Source organism: Schistosoma haematobium, chromosome 5 (assembly GCF_000699445.3).
Source record: "Schistosoma haematobium chromosome 5, whole genome shotgun sequence".
In the NCBI taxonomy this organism is placed as follows: Eukaryota; Metazoa; Platyhelminthes; class Trematoda; order Strigeidida; family Schistosomatidae; genus Schistosoma; species Schistosoma haematobium.
Genome location: NC_067200.1, coordinates 5727624 through 5748891, shown reverse-complemented (window position 1 = coordinate 5748891; position 21268 = coordinate 5727624). Strand labels below are relative to the sequence as shown.

Sequence of the window (21268 nt, the reverse complement as noted above, 5' to 3'; positions counted from 1 at the left end):
GTGAGCAGTTCCAAATCAGCTACCATAAATTACTGAGGAACTTGGCATATATCTAGGATGAAAAGCGAATGTCCGGTGCGGAAACCGGGTTGATGGACATGGAGAGTCCACCTAGGCGAGTTGAAAAACCCTGATTCCAAACCAACGATGTACATGGGCTCCAGTATTCTGAAGGAACCAATGGAGTATGAACCAATTATTGGTCACCCGCTACCATGGAACTGCATCTCATGACGTTGCTTCACTATCTTGCAGATTAAACGCTTAAGTCGAAGGTTCCGGATGTGGCCTCCTAATAAAACCACCTGTTTCGGTTTGGGAACCCGGGCAGTATCACAGCCCTTACACAAATCGAATGATTTATGTGTTTAAAAAAATAATTAATAATGGCATATATAGAGGATCATCAAAAGCATGAACTGATCATAATTAGAAAAGCATTAGATACTTTGAAGTACTGAACGGCCTTTTTGTCCTATCTAGTATAGGACTTCTCAATAATGAGAATTCACGACTACGAAATAGAAAATTGGACTCAGGACCTTTGGCCTTGCGCGTGAATTATTTATTTATCTGAACACAAACATTGGTACAAGGGGACACCAAATACATATGCGACACACAATAACAATGAGGTTGTGGATAGATAGAGAATGTAAAGTGCGTATAATAAAAAGAACAACAAAAATTAGTGTATAAGAGTGAAATAATAATAACAGTTCAGTTAGCAAAAATACAACAATAAAGAATTCTTTCAGTTAAAGAAGTTATAGCAGGATCGTCACTGGCTTCTATTCTCAGTCATATTTGATAACGTCTCTAGCCACTGTTGAACAATCTCTAAGACCCCAGCCAGGAGGAGGACCCACGTAAGGGAGTTGGAAAATCCTAATTCCACATTAATGGTGCACATAGCCTCCACAATCCTGAAAGAACAAATGGCATGTAAATCCATTTTTGGTGACCGACTACCATGGGACCGTATTTCTTAACGTTGCTCCACTGCCTTTGTGGATTAGACTTCTATGTGAAGTGTTGACTGAGTGGCCCGTTCTAAGAAAACCACCCTAATTCGGTTTGTACATCAAAACAGTATCATATTACACACACAAATTGAATGATTTGTGTGGGCCATATACATTTTTAGTGCTCCTTTGTACCAATGTTTATGTGTCTAAATAAATAAGTATTGTTACGAACAGTCGAAATCTCCAACTTCATTATTATGTCATACATGTGCTTCTTAATGAAAGCACTGGGGTAGCCGATCTCGGTCAGTGAGTTGTTGATGAATTCAAGCTCCTGACTTAGAGTGTCTACTGTGCAGATCTTTTTAGCTCCGCTAGTGAGACATCTCACCAAATTTCTCTTGTAGCGGATAGGTGTGAAACTGCAGAAGTGAGTATATTGGCAGGCAGAGGGGGTTCTTCTATACACGCTTCTACTTAATGTGCCAACACTTTATCTGCTTAGTGAGACGTCAAGGAAGTTCAGCTTTTTGTCATACTCGCCTTTACCAGTGAAACCGATCGCTGGGTGAACACTGTTGAACTGTTCTAGGAGTTTATTCTTACTGATGTTTTGATCTACGATGATGAAGGTGTCTTCAATGTAGCGACAATATAAATCAAGTTTCTTAATAGTCTCATTAATAAAGTAGAAAGAAAATTGGCTAATTTCCTTAAGGAACTAAAGAAAAAGGGAATAATTACGACTGAGATTCAATTAAGCCGACTGGATCATTTACACCACGACTGTATGGTTTGCCTAAAGTTCATAAACCGGGTCTTTCTCTACGCCCAGTTCTAGATATGTACAATTCTCCTTACCACAAAATTGCAAAGTGGCTAGTACGAATTTTAGAACCTTTACACACATCAGTTGTTAGAAATAGTGTAAAAGATGTCTTCGAATTCACCTCCAAAGTGGGAAATATTAATGTTAGTATAAAAAATATGATCTCAGTGGATGTAGGATCTTTGTTCACTAACGTACCACTTATAGAGACTATTAAGTTTATGTGCAAGCAAATATCAGAAAAACAAATCAACACTGACTTGCCTGACGATAGTCTAAAAGAACTGCTCTTAAGATGCACACTGAATGTACATTTTGTCTTCAGCAATACTTATTATAGACAAATAGATGGGATAGCCATGAGCTCGCCTCTAGGCCCGATTTTAGCTGATCTCTTCCTAGCGAAGCTGGAAAATGGACCTCTTAATGAGACTATTAAGAAACTTGATTTATATTGTTGCTACATTGAAGACACCTTCATCATCGTAGATCAAAACATCAGTAAGAATAAACTCCTAGAACAGTTCAACAGTGTTCACCCAGCGATCGGTTTCACTGGTAAAGGCGAGTATGACAAAAAGCTGAACTTCCTTGACGTCTCACTAAGCAGATAAAGTGTTGGCACATTAAGTAGAAGCGTGTATAGAAGAACCCCCTCTGCCTGCCAATATACTCACTTCTGCAGTTTCACACCTATCCGCTACAAGAGAAATTTGGTGAGATGTCTCACTAGCGGGGCTAAAAAGATCTGCACAGTAGACACTCTAAGTCAGGAGCTTGAATTCATCAACAACTCACTGACCGAGATCGGCTACCCCAGTGCTTTCATTAAGAAGCACATGTATGGCAAAATAAGTATTGTATCAGGAGATTAAATTGTGAGTAACTTCTGCGAGCTATTTATGGACTGTTATTATACATATATTCTTATTGTATAACTGTTAAATGACTAAACTATATACATTTATATCCTTTCTATCATAAGCTTCTGCCTGACCTACTGACTACTGTCATACGATTTACCATTAAGTTATTCCCAATTTATTAGTTACAGCCACTTTTGGCCTGATCTTGTGTGGTTTTTATTTTCTATTTTATGGTATGGTGCGGTCTCATTTGCTTATATATAAACCAAGTATGTATGAAATACATGATCCATACAGTAGAAGCTATGTTCTGGACTCAAACAGGAAGGACTAATCAGGACTCAGAGTTGGCACTAGGCTGTTCGTACTGGTTAAAGCGTCATTGATCTGGTTATATAATTCGGTAGAATTAATCACGTGATATGATTGACAGAGCATAGGACACAACACCAACGCCATATCATTAGCCCTCAATCCATATGGCTCGGAGTTGTGTATATGGGTATGGCAAATAAATTACATCAAATTAATTCATAATGTAAAACTTACCATAGTTACAGCGATTTGTGAAACAACACCAGTGCTCAGGTCTGCAATAGTAACATAATATCCTACAACGTAACCAAACAACAGACAAATAACACTAAAAAGTCCCCCATATAATACAATGCTTACCTTAATTCAGCTAAACTTTTTCCCATATGTCCTAATGCTTTAAAGCCTATAAAGTTCAAGTTTACATAGAATATTTAAAATTACAAGCATGTTCAAATGGAAGGACTCGGTGAGTAGAACAGATATCAATTAAAGCATCGCATGACATTATTGAAAATGCAGCAGTAATTCCAAGAAACAAAAATGATAATAAAATACCACACTGAATTTTATAACATAAATGAATAACAAAATAAATACCTGATGAAAACAAAATGGCATAGCTAAAGCAGCTACTCCTACAGTATTATTAATTAGTGTAATAATAGGTCTTATCAGTATGAATATCTCATCTTGAGGATATAAATACTGATTTATCGAACGAATTAATTTTGCCGGCATTTTGAACCAAAAGAAGCCTATAGAAGAATGTTGATATATAAAGTTGTCGTATTCACTTTAAATGGATAACGCTCTGAGTTGTTAACCCAAAATCAATTTTTAGACCTCATATAGTATAAATAACAAACTGAAGGTTTCTTGTGCTGTGTTATTTATAGTATTGGAGGTTGAGATAGTTAAATGAATATTTTGTTCCTGTCTAAATTTATCACAATCCTAAAAAAAAAATAAGAAATGATGGTTAATACATAACATTAACTGTGATGTGTCAAAAAAAATACCTGGAATACAACGTGCTACACCCTAAATGATATGGGAGTATGAATGAGTCTTCTAAGCTATTTTTTGCTGACGACGAAAAATATAGCGAGAATTATATGGTGAACGTGTCATTCAAGTTAATCTGAACAGTATCTGATTGACCAAAAACATGAGTGATCAATGAATCTAAATGGCTTCGCATTAATCAAATACAATAGTTGGAGTGGTAATAAAAATGGCGAAACATATTAAAGATTTTCACTCATAACAATTAATATAATGTACCACCAGGAGCTAACAACCATAGCTTAAGACTGATACCAAGATATTAATTATTGTATAGATGTAATTTAGGAAAATTAACTGTGTTAATACTATACCCCAAAGCAAACAATGGGAAATATTGACAAAATTGAGGGAAATATGAGCGAAATTGCACCAAAATGTCGCCTCTTTCGCCCGCATGTGGAAATAGTTGACCATTTCATCTATGTCTCGAGATTCACACCTGTAGGATGATTCAAAATGTCATTCAGAGTTTTATTCTGAGTCTTAGATGAAACAGATCAAAAGGAAAATACACTGCAAATACTCTGTAGCAAACAAGTTATTCAGCGTTATGCAGAACAGATCCCTTTCCTTAGTAGGTTGCAAGTAAGTCGATCTATTGTTACGGCTGAAATTGTGGTTACTTACGAGTTTGGAGAACGGATTATTACTTGCCGGGATACTAGGTTTACACCAACGAAGCCCGATAATGAAGCAATTGTCCAAGGTAAACCCAAACTAACTACAGATATGTATTAACGGATTAGCAAAGTTTGCACTCCATGCTAACACCCTAAACCTTTTCACAGAAACCTTCCCATCGGATGACATAGGTATATTTATGTGCTCAGTAGTTAGTCACGAGCACATACGGGTTTTCGTTGGTGAGACAGTATGCAAGTGCATATTGGTGACCAATGTAAAGTGAAATCATAGTTCCGTTATTGCGACATACCTTTTCGTGAAGTTTATTGAGTTTTTCGATATATTTGGGCTTTGAAATTCGAAAAATAGTTTCCTATCTTTGCAGTAATCAATGCTTCGATTAAGAAGCAGATGCTTCTTGTAGCAAGTATTTTTAATAACAAATGCGATTTACTGCATGAATCCTAACAATATCTTCGACCTTCATACAATGAACTAAATCGATATGAATGGAAACTGATTTGTTATCATATGTGTGATCTTGTACACAGAGAAACTTATCCCTTTAGATAATTTTATGTAATTAAAGATTCAGTTGCTTCATTTAGTAAACTAGTTGGATATGATATCACTAATCTGCAAGATAGAAAGACGTCACCGCAGACCAGGGAACCTAGTATATAAGTATGGTAATCCTATAAATTATTAACAATGAGGAACACAAAACGAAATCCAATTATATCAATGATTCAATTGATTTGGATGTAGCCAAGATCCAAGTTGAAAGTAATAAGGTTGTCTATCCAACGCTTAAACTGATGGAAACACCTATACTGTTGGTAGCTAAGTAAGCCTATTATTCCTATAAATTTGTATGAAAAAGTTCAACGAAGATAGACTTTAAGCTACCAGCTTCTGCAACAACGCCAAGTGGCAGTGAATTAGTTGAGTAAGTTACGTGTGTGGTTGTCTTCACTCATATACTATCGAAAATGAATATAACTTTACAAAACCTTGAAGCAGCGGTCTCTGATCTGAACGCTGATATTAAGCAGATGATGTGCATTTCAAATAATGTATCCCTAAATAGTTTCTCAAGTAACATCAGCGGACAATCACAGTTTCATTTCCCTGTCAAACAACAAGGAATTTGACACCTTAGAAATATATCTTCAACAAGAAGATATGAAGGACAGATTTGTAAGATCACGGATTTTTTACAATCCATTTACATATTAGATGGCCAAGGAGACCAAGTTTATGGAAGACAACTCAAAGACGTTAAGGAGATATTTTTGCCCCACATTATGGGACCGGAGTCGTCCATCAATTTCACTTCACCTGTAATTTCATATAAATGGAGGCTCAGCAATTTAGATTCTACCAAGGTATGAGATAGGAATAGGTTTTTGTAATATTTGTTTGGCAGGCGCATTAACATTGAAGTTTAAATCAGTCAGTGTACACAAAAGACACCTTGCTAAAATTTGAGTCGCAACGCAAGATTTCTTTTAAAATATGCATCACAGATAGACTAAAGCGTTATCAAGAAAGGAATGTGAGTAATAATTTACGCTGATAATCTTTCTCTTTTTGTTTTCTAGACTCAGCGGTTAATTTTATCGAAAATTACTGTATCACTTCATGTTGTAACATAATCGTAATAACAACTTTACACAAAACCCACTCTAATCGTTAACCGTTATTTAATTTTAGAATCCAATTGACGAAAATGTGGGATCTCGATGACAACAGAGATGTTTGACTTAAACGTGAATGTTTCGATCGATAAGACTATAGTTTATGGAGGGACCAATGAAATTAAAGAGGGAAAGTCTTGGATTCCAACGCAAAGTTTATTCACCCATATGTCAGTCAATCACAGAGTAGAATCTGGTAGCCTCGTACATCGGTTCAAGTTGCCATACCCCGTTAGCAAAGAGAGATGAAATTGCCAGACCTAATCGCAGAATAGTAAAGGTAGTAACAGTGTCAGTGGTAATAAGAAAGATTAGGCACCCAAGATATGATTTGAGAGACAGATATAAATTGGTGAGATAATTTTTTCTGGTTAGCGATTTTTTAGCGAGTTAGTTTTCTACGGGTGAGATGAAACACGAAAAATGTTATTAGGGGACTGAGAAACTCAGAATTTGAATGAGGATAAAGAATGGATGCACCTGCACCACTGCAAGCGGTTTTGAGTGTTTTCGCTCAGAGTCTAACCATTGGTTACGACAATCACACGGTCCCCAACCAAGTAATTTACTCCTATTGATATAACTCAGTGCAGTTGTCAGTGACTTTATGGACTGATGGTATTTTTTCAATTGGCCAGCCTTAGCTTTCTCCCACTCGACTCCTACACCAGACAACATAGTCCATCAAGGTAGGCTGAGGTCATGCGTATGTTACATATGTCACAACCACCTCAGTTGAATAAGTTTCAGTTTCAGTTTGGAAAGGACAGGAGGCCTGATGGCCTGTGTTAGTCCTTGTAATGGTGGTCGCTCATTTGATCCAACTTTCTTTTGAAAAAGTAGATGGATGGAGCCTCAATCACGTGCTGAGGTAATGAATTCCACTCGATGATTCGATGGGAAAGTCAATAGTCAGCTGACAAGTAATTTGTTCTGAGCTTGTGAACTGTTTTGGAGTGTCCTCGTAAATTCTGTTTTGGAAGACAAGAAAAGTGAGGGCATATCAGGTGCAAATTTATCACTAAGCAATTTGAAAACTGTAATCAAGTCGCCTCTAGTTCTACGATATGACAACGGGAAAAGGTTTAGCTTGGCCAGTCCAGCATCATACGGAAGCTTCGCTATTCCGGGAATCAGCTTAGTTGCTGTTCTCTGAACCTTTTCCAGAAGCTCACTGTCTTTTTTTAAGCAGGGGCTAGCCGCTTGTATGCAGTACTCAAGTTTAGGACGTACGAACACTGTATACAAAGTCAAAAACGTTTTGGCTTCGACATGACTGAAAGCCCTACGTATTGACCATAAGGTTCTAAAACGTTTGGCGGCTATTGCACGGCAGTGTGCAGTAGTCGTTACGTATTGGCCAACGATGACTCCTAAGTCATTATGCGTCTGGACGACAGGCAGCTCAGTGTTATTCATCGTGTATGTATCTGTACCTTGATGACCGATATGCATCACAACACACTTGAAAGTATTTATCGGCAACTGCCAGATTTCAGACCATTCAGATAATTTCTTCAGGTCATTTTGGAGTTCTAAGCTATCACCCTTACATCGTAACGTTCTCCATATCTTGATATCGTCAACATATAACAAGACCGATGATGATAGGAGATGAGGAAATTCATTTACATACAATAGGAATAGCACTGGCCCCAAAGCTGTACCCTGGGGCACTCCACTAAGCACAGTTTCCCAGCTAGGTAACTTTGAGTTCACCCGTACTCTTTCTTGGCGCCCAACTAGGAAGTCTTTTATTCACATCAATAGATTGCCTCCAAACCCGACATTTCTTAACTTATATGACAGCCGGTTGTCCGGAACTTTGTCAAAAGCTTTGCTGAAATCAATGCAGGCGACGTCTACAGGTAACTTTTGGTCCTTAAGAGCGCATCAGCTTTCACGAGCGACTAATAAGTTAGTGAGACAAGAATAACCTATTCTGAAACCGTGTCTTTGGAAAGTCTTAATATTGATGTTTGTTGTCTATCCTAGACCCGTATTCAAGACTCTGGCGAAGTACTACAAATTCGATCTCCATCTGTTGCTTCAAAAAGCTTGTTTTACGTGCGCTTATCCGGGGACCCTGTGGCATCTTCGTCTGGTCTTGCTGGCGTTGGTGTCACACTAACCGCTAGAGCTGAGGCAGCACTAGTCGATTGGATCCCCATTAACAGTCGGTTATGTGCTGTTAGATTAGAAAGTTCCATCAAAGTGAGAAGAAATCGGCGTGAGAAACGATGTCTTTTCGTCATCTCCGCCTATGCCCCGACAGATTGCAGCCCGGATGCAATCAAGGATGAGTTTTACCACCAGTTATCTGTTCTTCTCCAGAAAGTGCGTTCGACAGATATTGTAGTACTAGCCGGAGACTTGAATGCTCAGGTCGGGCGTCTAGGCACAGAAGAGAGTCGTTTAGGTGGCCGATGGGGACTCGTTGGTCGCAGGTCAGATAACGGGGACCGTCTACTGCAACTTTGCACAGACCACAACCTGTTTCTAGCTAGCAATAACTTTTGGCACAGTCATCGCCGATGTGCCACCTGGCGTCCTCCCTCTGCATCTCAAGCCTGGACTCAGATTGATCACATCGCGATCAGCTACCGCTGGCGTGGTTGTGTACAAGACTGCCACTCCTTTTGGAGTACCTATCTGGACTATGACCATGCCTTGGTCTGCGCCAATCTTGCCTTACTTTTCAGTGGCCAACGAAGTGACCACCACCAAAAGATTGATGTTAGCAAGCTGGTTGCAACTTCTGTTGCAAGTAAGTATCGAACCGAGCTAGCCTCTAGGCTAGCTACCACTCCACCGAAAAGTATAGATGAGCATTGGTTGCAATTGCATGACGCCATGAAAATGGCGGGAACAGTCAGTTGTGGGTTTGCGAAACGTCCCGCTTTTAAGCACTGGGTTTCTTCTGGTTCCTTACAACTCATTGAAGCCCGTCGGTCTACTCCGGGTGACCGTGAGTTTGACCATAAACGAAGGATTTTACGTACTGAAATTGGGCAAAGCTTGCGTAAGGACCGAGAAGCCTGGTGGTCGAGGCGTGCTAATGAGCTGGAAGCAGCAGCTGCATCTGGTAACTACCGGAAGCTCTTCCAGCTCATCCGAGCCACTGGCAGCAAGAAGTCTGGTGTGAGTGAAACAATCTGCGAGGATGATGGGATGCCAATCACTAACATCCATCGACGTCTTGGACGGTGGGCAGAATTTTTCGAAGGGCAGTTCAACTGGCCTGCTGCTCCGGCAACATCGGTCAGACTGTCCTGCCCTCCATGGCCGGTGACGACTGATCCACCAAACGAGGAGGAAGTCCGCAAGGAACTCCAACTCTTGAAGCGTTACAAATCACCTGGCCCAGATGACTTAACTCCGGCTCTTTTTAAAGATGGTGGTGACTTTTTGACTAAGGAATTGACGACGTTGTTTACAAAGGTTTGGAAACTAGAGAGTGTACCAACGTCATGGAATGAGTCGATAGTTGTCCCTATCTTTAAAAAGGGTTCACGTCGTTCCTGCAACAACTATCGGGGGATAAGTCTACTTCCGATTGCGTCCAAGCTATTGGCTTCCGTCATACTTCGTAGGTTGTTCAAAACCCGAGAAAGATTGACTCGCGAGGAGCAGGCTGGGTTTCGTGCCGGTCGAGGATGTATTGATCATATCTTCACCCTCCGCCAAATGTTAGAACACCGCGATACTTATCACAGGCCAACAATCGTAGTGTTTCTTGACATCAGGGCTGCCTTCGATTCGTTGGACAGGACTGTTCTCTGGGATTGTCTATTGAAGAAGGGTGTGCCTGAGAAGTTTATTAACATCCTAAAAGCCCTATATAAAAACACCTCAGGCAGAGTGAGGGCATACAACCACCTCTCTCCATTGTTCCATTCGAGCAGTGGGGTTAGGCAGGGTTGCCCAATCTCACCATTCCTCTTCAACTTTGCCATCGATGACATTCTGGAAACATCTCTGATGAATGTAAGTAATGGTGGTGTGGATCTGTTGCCTGGAGAAAGACTTATCGACCTTGAGTATGCGGACGATATTGTCTTACTGTGCGATAATGCCCAAGGCATGCAATCCGCACTTAATCAGTTGGCAATCAGTGTCCGTAGGTATGGTATGTGCTTTGCACCTTCGAAGTGCAAAGTACTTCTACAAGACTGGCAGGATTCCAATCCTGTACTCACCCTGGATGGTGAGCAGATAGACGTAGTCGAGAAGTTCGTGTATCTGGGTAGCTGCATAAATGCTGCTGGGAGTGTGAGTGATGAGATCAATGCACGAATAGTGAAAGCCAGAGCGGCTTATGCCAATCTGGGCCACCTTTGGCGCCTTCGTGATGTTAGTCTATCTGTAAAAGGTCGGATCTACAACGCGTCGGTGAGAGCAGTTTTGCTCTATGCTTGTGAAACCTGGCCTCTCCGAGTTGAGGACGTTAGACGACTCTCTGTGTTCGATCATCGCTGTCTCCGAAGGATTGCTGACATTCAGTGGCAACACCATGTCAGTAATGCAGAGGTTCGGCATCGTGTGTTCGGGCACAGAGATGATAATTCAATTGGTGTCACCATCTTGAAACACCGACTTCGGTGGCTTGGACATGTTCTACGAATGTCATCCCAGAGAATTCCACGTCGTGTATTATTTGCCGACTCTGGGACTGGTTGGAAGAAGCGGAGAGGTGGTCAGTGCATGACATGGTGTCGTGGTATGAAAGAAAGCTGCAAAGGGCTGGCTTCTGTCGGTCCTTCACGACTCCCTGGTTGGGGTCTGAGAGATGGTGCTACACAGTGGCTAGAGACGTTATCAGATATGGCTCAGAATAGAAGACAGTGGCGATCCTGCTGTAACCTTCTTTTACTTTCTTCATAAAAAGTGGTTGTGTTTCCCTTACCTGAAAGATTTCTTCTGATTGTACCTTTCCGTTCCCTCATTTCTACCATACTACCTTACATCAATCTCTTCGTTATTGCTCTCTTTTTCTTTTGCGCTCCTTAGTTCTTTTTGTACTTCTCTTCGAATTTTCATTGTTTTGTGTGGCGCATATATATTGGCGCTCTCTTGTACCAATATTCATGTGTTCAAATAAATAAATAAATAAATAAACCGTGCTGCTTCTCCGAAAGGATCCGGTTTTTATCGAGATACTTAAACAGCTCCTTCCGAATAATCTTTTCTAAGATTTTAACAACCACACTAGTTAGGCTAACGGGTCGGTAATTCTCAGGTTTATGTTTCGTACCTGTTTTGAAGACAGGACTTACTATGGCGTTCTTCCAGTCTTTTTGTAAACGACCCTGTGTTACGGATAGATTAAAGCGTATACTTAAAGGGTTCGCAACGAAGTTAGATAATTCCTTCAGCAGCCTAGGATGCAATTCATCGGGCCCTGTGGATTTACCTACGTCAAGCTTATTTAGCAGATCAAAGATATCGAGTTCTTTAATGGTCACGCTATCCAGTGTATGTGTGGGGGATTTGTATGCGCTGACGTGAAGGGTTCTTCTATAGTATATACATTGCTAAAGTAGTTCGAGAACACTTGAGTCTTACCAAAGTCGTCCTCCACTAATGATGCGGCAGTACTGTCTCCCCATAGTGCAGGAATATTTCCTCTTCTTTTTGTCCTTTGGTTTATATATGAATACAAGCGTTTAGGGCATTCTATGGATTCCTTAAAAAATTTTTCTTCGTACAACTTTCTAGACTTACGGAAAGTCGAGGCACAGGTATTCCGAGGTTTTCGGCACTGAGACTTTGTCTCATCAGTCCCCAGTAACCTAAATCTATTCCACATTTTTCTTCTCTTACGGAGAAGGATGCGGACCTCCCTACTGGACGATGGTGGAGAGTTTCTCGGCCCCCTTGGTATAGTCCAAGGGATGTGGGGTGCGGTGACCTGAGTATAAATTTCGAAATCCGTCCCAAGCCGTTTCAGTTGAGGACTCTGGCTCTATTGTCCAATCTACTAACGATACTGAGTGCATGATATCTGGTATGTTTGCTTTCCAGACGTTAGGTCTGGATTGAGCTGACGCGTGCTCGTGATTGACAGTTATATGGAAGTCGAAAGTTAAAACTGCGTGATCACTTTTACCTAGGGGTGGCATGTAATGGAGGTTCGCAACGTCATCCTTATAGTGAGTCAATAAAAGATCTAGTAAGGATGATTCAGTGTCCGGGTCGTACCTAGTCGCTTCTTTCACATGTTGCACTAGGGCACATGTGATAACCGCATCAACTAGTTCCTGCTCGAAGGGACTTTCTGACGATTCAGTTCACAGATTTTCCCGGTCTACCATAGGTGCATTAAAGTCCCCTAGGATTAGACATCGACCAATTTGTGACCAAGTATTGAGACTGCTTAGCAGGATATCATTTACCTCACAGCTTGGACTGCGATAGACCAAACCAATCAGCATCTCTTATCCCTTGCATTTCAAGCGGCAACTAACTAATTCACACGTCCCACTCTCATGGGATACACTGTCGATAATGGCAAATGGGATAGCATTCCTAATAAATAGAGCTACTCTCCCTCCTTTACGCTTTTGTATTCTGTCGGTCCTTACTAACGTAAAACCCTGGAAATCAAGTCCCATACTATCCCAAATGCCCTGGTATGGCCGAGAGTGGGGTGGGTTCGCCCTCCCTCTCGAAATGCTCTCACACGGCCACGCGTATACAGCCTCTGCCAGGGAAGTCCTACTCATTGCCTTCTCGTGGCGGGGGTGTTGTTTACGAAAATGAGAGGACGAAAAGCGAATGTCCGGCGCTTTAACCGGATCACAAACCAATGGTGCGCATGGGCTCCAGTATCCTGCGGGAACAAATGGCGTGTGAACCAATCGCTGGTCACCGGCTACCATGGGTATACATCTCACGATGTTCCACTGCCTTGTGGGTTAGACCTTTAGGTCAAAGGCTCGGGGAGTGGCCCCCTAAGAAAACCACCTGCTTCGGTCTGGGCACCCGGGCAGTATCACAGCCCACACACACAAATATGGTGTGGCGCATATATATTTGGTGCCCTCTTGTACCGATATTTATGTGTTGAAATAATAATAATAATAATAATAATATAGACTGTGTCAGCCAGGTTTCTGTGACTGTGATTATGTCTGGCTTTGTAGAGTCAATCTGTAGACCTAGTTCCGATCGCTTATTGAGTAAGCTTCGGGCATTAGTGTAACATCCGAAGCCTATTTAAGTGGCTTCGTGCCTTTGCACTCATCGCACTGAATGCCGCTTTCAACGGGATAACGACAGCCCGGACGTTGGCAATTGCTTTTTTTGCACTCTCCAGTCATGAAACAGGGATCTTTTTAAAAAAAGAACTAGATACAATAATACTCAGAGACAAAAATGATCTATGACCAAAGAAAGTGGAAAACTGTAGATTGTTAGAACCAAAAGTACTAACAGATACAATAGAAAACAAAGTACTCGAAAGTACCGACGACAAACTAATTTAGAAACAGAAACGATACACAAACCGAATACTTTAACTGAAATAAATTCAATTAAAGTGAAAACAATAGTCTTGATACGTAATAAACGATCAAAACAATAGAATTTACTCAGCGAGGAAAAATATCAGTCCTTTTAATTAGCGCGCGCTAAAATTTACTGCCTCATCAGTCGACTTGCCATTCATACTTAGTCCCTGTTTCTAATCCACGCATTTGCTACTCAGGGGTCCGGAAACACAAACAAAGCTTCGAAGACGCCTATGATCGCATAGTAGTAATCTATGAATGTTCGCTATTCTCAATAACCACTTTGCACACTCATAAAGTAGAAAGGAATGAACTGATACGCAATTAACTCGCCTTTTGGTCAGAAGACGGATATCTCGCCCATCCCATAAGTGATGAGAGTTGCCAAAAGCCAATCGAGCCTTCTCAATCCGTGCCGAGACCATCAGCACTGATGAGACCCCCAAAATAAGGGAAGCGGTCAATGGATTCAATCACTTCACTCCCTACCACCAATCCAGGTGATGACGCAAGTCAATCCTGAAGTAAAATTTTATATCTGGAAGGATAGGACCGCATACCAAATATGCTTGCGCTGTTGGTCAAAGTAAACATACTTTAACCTTTTCACCTGTAGGTACTGTGTTGAGGCAAATGAGATGGAGACATTATTGGCGCATACTCCTAGAAAAAACTTCATGAACTTGTCTCCATAATAGTCGTCCTCTGGAGCCATGGTACGGTCTTAAAAATTCCTTCAATCTCGACCACATGGCTTCAGTGTTGTTAGTATGAACGCCGGTAGTAGGGTCGACAAAATGGCGTTTATGCACTACGACATGATGGACATACCCAGGTCTATGATAGCATCTATACGCTCTCCAATCATCTATATATGCCGTAGTGCCCGGCTGCACGTATTCATTTATAATTGGTATTATTGTGCTTGCTTGACGGCTCCTCACCCCTGGAAATGCCCCTTTTACGTTGAGCGATAATAAATTCAAAGTACCCGTCAAGTACATTTACGGAAGTGCTACTTACTCAATCTTCCCTGCTACCACTTCCCCTGTTGCATTTTCGCCTTCGCACTACTGTTTCATCTATTTCCACAATACTTCCGACTCCTATGAATGATTAGTGTAGACGTGTCACTTTAGGTGCACATATATCACGACAATACTCATACCACTGCACGTCTGAAGTTTCAGTAACATCTGCAAACGCCGCAGCCAGTGTTACTGGTGCCTCTATTATCCAATTTGCGACTATTATCATGATTTGCCTCAGTCTCAGTCACGATCGAGAGAGGAAAGTTTCCGTTTGAGTAAACTTTTTTCTCCAACATAAAGAACAACGAAATACAATCTCAATACGATAGTCTGCACGCTGTACTGCAGTCATTTGATAACCGCAGTCATAGGTACAGGAACTTCTTAGTAGTCTCATCTTTTGTAACCACTCAATAATCACCTCTTCTCTAAAATCCTTTGTAAACAGATCGTATGTGAGCATCAGGTGTTGAACTTGTCTCCGTGTCCTTGAGATTCCTAAAACGCTTCTGATTAGCTCGTCCATATATTACAGTCTCGCAATGATTGATATTTTTGCCACCTGCAAATAAAATCAATATGGACATATTCCCTCCTAAACGTAAATTATTTCCCTTACTGAGACCAAAAGTGTAGAAAGGTTAATTTCTCTAGGCAAGTAAAGGCAAACGTCAACATTTAGAAGGTAATTAGAATATCCAATATTAAAAAAAACTCGTCTTTTAAAAAAGAAACAGATGCAACTCTTTGAAACTTCAAAAGCTAAAAATCTGGGTTTGGTATTATATGAAGCCTAATACGGAGAAAAAATCCAAGGAAAATGTTGAAGAGCGTGCAGCAATCCAAACAAGACTTAAAAGAACCATACGTTACCTCAACGTTCCGCAAGCACTTGAATTTTCCTCATTTCTAAAACCGAGATTCGCCGCTAATTCATGTTCCGATATTAAGGAACGGTTTCACATCCTTAATAGTGCTTATTGAAGTAAGTCTAGCTGTATAACCTTATTATTGCTAGTTACCTCGGTCGACATCCAAAGGTTGGGGGTAGGTGTTGTGTCGGTAAATAAATCTACGTGATAAATAGTTCCGTAAGACTTCGAGATTAATACTGACCGCATCAGTTTTACAGGCACACCCTAATGAAGGTGACTGGTCACGCATCTGCTCCAGATCATCAATAGCGATCACGGGCTACGCAACCCCCACAACTACTAACCAGTTTAGATCAAACGATTCTCTACATATAGACAACCTTCCATATATATATTTGAACTCTTTCGTTCATGACTTCTGGTTTGAATGGGTTGGTATCTTTTGATTATAACGGCGTTGCGTACAAAGACGTAGTCAAGCCCTGAATATCCATGTGACTTTTAGTATCATTGATTTGTGGTGATGGGTTATCAACAAGCAGTATATTTGTTGGTCATGTAACGAGAGTACGGAAATAATGAGAGAAAACGAATAAAACGAAAGGGGAAAAAATAAATAGACGAACTGAAAAATGATGTTACAAAAGATCAGGAAGTAAAGAGCAAAGAAACTTTGAAGGTAAGTAACTCCCTAAGAAATTGATCCGTAGGGGTTTTACACTGATGCTGAACTCGTTATCCATAATCGGCTTTCAGTTAACTGTTGTGGTCGTGTCTAGACATAGTTCATATATGACCCCAAGCTTATCCTAGGTAGTTAACCTAGTAAATCTGGATCAAACTATCGAATTCTCCTGCCAAATATGTTCTTCTACCTAACCCTTATCATTTTCCTTCTTTGTTGTCTCTAGGTTGATATACGTGATGGACGTTCGTATTAGGCTATTCTAGTTTCCGGACAGACCAATTTGACCTTGTCACTTACTGTTTTATCAATCCCGACCGTCTCCATTTGAGGACTATTGCACATACATAATCACTTCGATAACAAACAATCTGTCCAACGTTCACTTCATTTGAAATTATCAAATTAAATCTTTTTAATGATATCTACAAATAAATGTTAAAAATGCCACAAGTATTCAGAGCTTGACGAAGCTTTAACCAGTAACACCTTTAGAGTCAAAGTGTGCCAACTCACACTCGATAGGTAGGTTAATCGAACCGACGTTCCTACGGTAGTCGATTGTGGGGGAAAGCTAATGTAACAGCTTAGGTTGGTCGGTTAAGAGTTCAACTCAAACAACGAAGCATATGTCGAAACAGTACAGTTCAAGTATTCATTCACTTCTTTATTTTGTATAAGCGTTATATTTCCTATAATCTTATATTGAATGTTGAGAGGCTTTGTTTGTCTGAACAAATAATCCCTTGCTCCACTGTGACTGCGCGAAGATCTAAATAAAGACCTATTCACTACTTGTCTGGTTTCTTCTATCAATAGCACGAGGGTTACCTACAGAAAGGAAACTGGCGAGCCCTACTGAACACAAATTTAACCCCACTTTTTTTATTGATATTATTTTTTTTACTTAGTCGTAAAAGTAGACCTTCTGATTATCCGTAAACTAAGTTGGGTATATAAATAATTTATTTTTCTTTTATTTTAAGGCATTCGTGTTGTAGTAACCATTTATCGTTCTAATTTTATTACTTTATTGGTCACATACATCATGTCAGACTCAATACAAACCCAAAACTTGGAGGATTTGTCACCAGTGGAGATAGACACTGTTATGACTACGAAAATCCGACTTCCAGAATTTGATTGTAGTGATCCTGAGTTGTGGTTTGCTCAACTAGAGCATTATTTCACGAGACACAATATCAAATCTGAAGGAATCTGCTATAGAGACTTATGTTTTATCCCCCCTCTTTCAGTCGCCAAAGAAGTCCGTGACCTGATTTTAAGTACACCATCACCACAACCATACACCATCTTAAGACGAGGGATAATGAACCGTTTATCATTATCAGACAGTCAAAGAATCCAAAGGCTTTTCCAGGGAGAAACACTTGGTGATAGGTCGTCACAGTTTTTACGTCACCTCCAAGTCTTTGTGAGTGACAATAAAGTAGGTGAAGCAGTCCTAAAACAAGGATGGATACAAGCTCTCCCATGCTACGTCCAACAATGTTTGGATGCACAAGATCCCGAAACCTCCTTATCTCATTAACGTGTATAGCCGATAGAACAATGGAAAGAGGTCCTCCAACTGGATCAGGCCGGATAAATCACACATAAAAAGAAGAACAATCAAAATACCCAGTCATGGAAGGACTCATTGCGAGTGTTAAATGTCTCACTGAAGCTGTCTCAAGAATGCAAATGGGTCATAGAAACAGGAGTAGGTCACCACAACGACCACGAACCAAGTCACAAAAATGGCCACAAATGCCAGACAATCTGGGCAGTTATGTTGGTATCACTGCAAGTTTGGTGTCAACTCAACCAAATGCATGCAAACAAGCGCCTGGCCTAAGCAAAATTCCAAGAAAGCGGGAAACGAGTAACCCCTCCTCAGGTCGCGACGACTGAGGAGGGGCGCCTAAACAGTCTCTTGTTTTATCAGAAACAGAAACTCTGGCCAGAATTTCTTGGTAGATACTGGCGCTGCTCTTAGTATCATACCTCAAAATAAAACTGAGCTGAGTCGAGAAACATCATCAATTACACTTCAGGCTGCCAATAGAACAAAAATTGCGACATTTGGGCAGAAAAATTTAATACTAGATTTGGGGATCAGGAGGCAATTCCCGTGGGTTTACACTGTAGCCGATTTAGATCTGACAATACTGGGGGTGGACTTTCTAGAGAGATACGGACTTCTAGTTGACACTAGGAAACGACGCTTAACACTGAAAGAAACTCCGAATTACACGAAAGGTAAAGAAATTCACATCACATCTCTTAACTTGATTCAAACTCCTTCAGTAACAACAGCGAAATTCCAAGATATACTCGCGGAATTTCCAAACTAAACCAACCTCACAGCCTTTTCAGGACAAACTAAAAGTAAGTCATGTTATTGAAACCGAAGGTGCGCTTGTGTTAGTAAAACCCAGGAGACTAGCACCAGATAAGCTCAAAATCTTCAGAGCCGAATTTGACCATGTGCTACAACTGGGTATTATCCGTCCCTCTGATAGTCAATAGGCATCCCCTTTGCATATGGTCCCAAAGAAGAGTGAAGGCGATTGACAACCGTGCGTTGATCACAGAACCCTTAACCGTCAAACCGTACCTGATAGGTACCCAATACAGCATATCCAATATTTCACAAACAGTTTACAGGGTATGAACATATTTACTAAGATTGACTTAGTCAAGGCATATCACCATATCCCGGTGGCTGATGAAGATATCCTCAAGACAGCTATTACTACACCTTTTGGCTTGTTCTAGTTTGTACGCATGCCATTCGGCCTGAGAAATGCAGCACAAACATTTCAAATATTCATGGATAACCTACTTCAAGAACGCCATTAGCACAAGTGTATATAGACGATTTGTTAAGTGCCAGCCCCAATTTGCAATCACACAAACAGCATCTATGAGCAGTGTTAAAAAGACTGGATGAACATGGAATGAATATACATTAAAGTAAGTGTGTTATCGGTGTTTGAACTCTAGAATTTCTCGGTCACAATGGCTTTGATGGTGGATGCTTCGGGTGAATTTATCCGCAACGCAACCATGTAAACTTAATGTATCGCCCAGGGTCATCTGTGAGTTCAAGTAAACATAGATTTTGTCATTTCATAATGTATTTTTAATTAAATAACTAGATTATGTTGTTAATTTTGCTCTGTTTTTAATTTGTATTCCCCACGTCTGACTGCGTTACACTGTACATTCATTACACGCTGGGGTGATATCCCAAGTCATTGTGAGTTTAATCTCATAATTGATTAATTGCAGATGGACCGTCAGTGCATAATGTTACTGAAGGAAGGTTTGTTGTACTGTAAGCTATGTTTTTATGAACAACTGACTTTTGTCTTCAGTCTCAAAGCAGTATATATCCTTTGTCTTCTGTTAGGTAAGTTCGACTGGCCTATATTTCATGTTTTGGTTTTATCGGCTGAATTATGTGCACTTAACTACTTTGAGCAACATGTCTGTGCAAATGAAACAATAACTACAACACTTGCTTAGTTTAGTATTCTTGGTTGTCGTATAATTCAGTTTAGTCGAAAGAATTATGGTATACTTAAGTATATTGCTTGAAGCCTGTAACGAAACAGATCAGTTTAGTAAGTAGTGCTGCCTGTTTCTAATGAGTATACCGATTCAAATCAGTCTGATTAAAAATAGGAAAAAATGTCTTTGGTACTGTTGCTGTCATACATTATTTGATAGCTTTAAGTATTTTTGGTGTAAGACGCGGGAACTTAGTTTAAACCTTTGTTTGATATTCGATTTTTAATGGAAGTTCCTGAATAAATTTTTAAATCTAATGCTACTTTGTTTCATCTACTTAATCGTTGCAAGAAACCTGTGATACACGAGCCTCTCAGCACCTAGTTCATATGTAGTAAATCTAAGTGACTTAGTAAATATCTTCGTTATTTTCTTGGGAAACCTACAGACTCTGATCCTCTCATAATTTATTCTAACCACCACTTGTCACGGCAGCTGATGGATGGACACGCGTTACACATCTTAACCGTACTTGCGTCTAGTCTCATAGCTTCTTATTCAAATGCCATATGATAAGCAAGCAATGCCTCTACCCACGCTAATGGAACACTAGTAACTCAAATGCACCCCGTATGGTACCCTACACTGGTCTACGCACTCACTTAGCTTTTGAGTGAGAATATTACTACAGTCCTGCTAAAAATCCCATGAACCCCCTTATCTCCATCAAAACAAAAAAGTCTGTATTTGCTGCATATAGCAATTTTATTTTTCAGAAGATATAACACTTAGAATTAGAGTAAAATGGAAGTATACAGCATATGCACGTGGTACATGTCTTCACCGATTAACTGAAATAGAGAATACGGATATTAGCTTAACAGGCTTATTTAAAAGACTAGAGTCTAATTTGAACTTACTGCGTGGGAAAGTTATACTGGAACTACGAATGTTGTAGAAATAGTTTCTCGGGGCATACGAAGCACTCAAACTGGAAGACAGTTGTCCAAAAATAATGCGAATATGAAGGTGAAAATTTGCAGGTACTTTTCATCGTAAGGGTGAACATATTAGGTACCAGTTCACATCATACCATAAAGAAACACAAATTTGGGAGTGGTGAAATATGATCTATAAAAAAGTCAGCTTAATAACAGTTAATTACCTTTTTACTCCCTGATAATGACTCTTCGGCCTCCTTTTATGGCCAAAACAGCAAACATACACGACACACTAGTAGCAGATTTCCGGCTTTTCAATGTTAAGCTTGCTTT

General features: G+C 40.2%; 1 protein-coding gene across 3 annotated transcripts in view; it reads right to left on the bottom strand.

The window, feature by feature from the left end:
* Positions 1 to 15818, bottom strand: part of MS3_00009031 (uncharacterized protein) — a gene marked incomplete at its 5' end in the record, with an annotated part of 33279 nt that extends 17461 nt beyond the window's left edge. For 2 of the 3 annotated variants that reach the window (XM_051217367.1, XM_051217368.1), the window contains 6 exons: positions 3213 to 3306; positions 3339 to 3384; positions 3423 to 3540; positions 3579 to 3736; positions 3776 to 3935; positions 15789 to 15818. In XM_051217367.1, the coding sequence (XP_051064757.1) occupies positions 3213 to 3306; positions 3339 to 3384; positions 3423 to 3540; positions 3579 to 3719 (399 nt within the window). Of the gene's footprint in view, positions 1 to 3212; positions 3307 to 3338; positions 3385 to 3422; positions 3541 to 3578; positions 3737 to 3775; positions 3936 to 15788 lie in introns of those variants that run through there. The other variant, XM_012941103.3, reaches the window with a different exon arrangement.
* Between the last annotated feature and the right edge of the window lie 5450 nt (positions 15819 to 21268).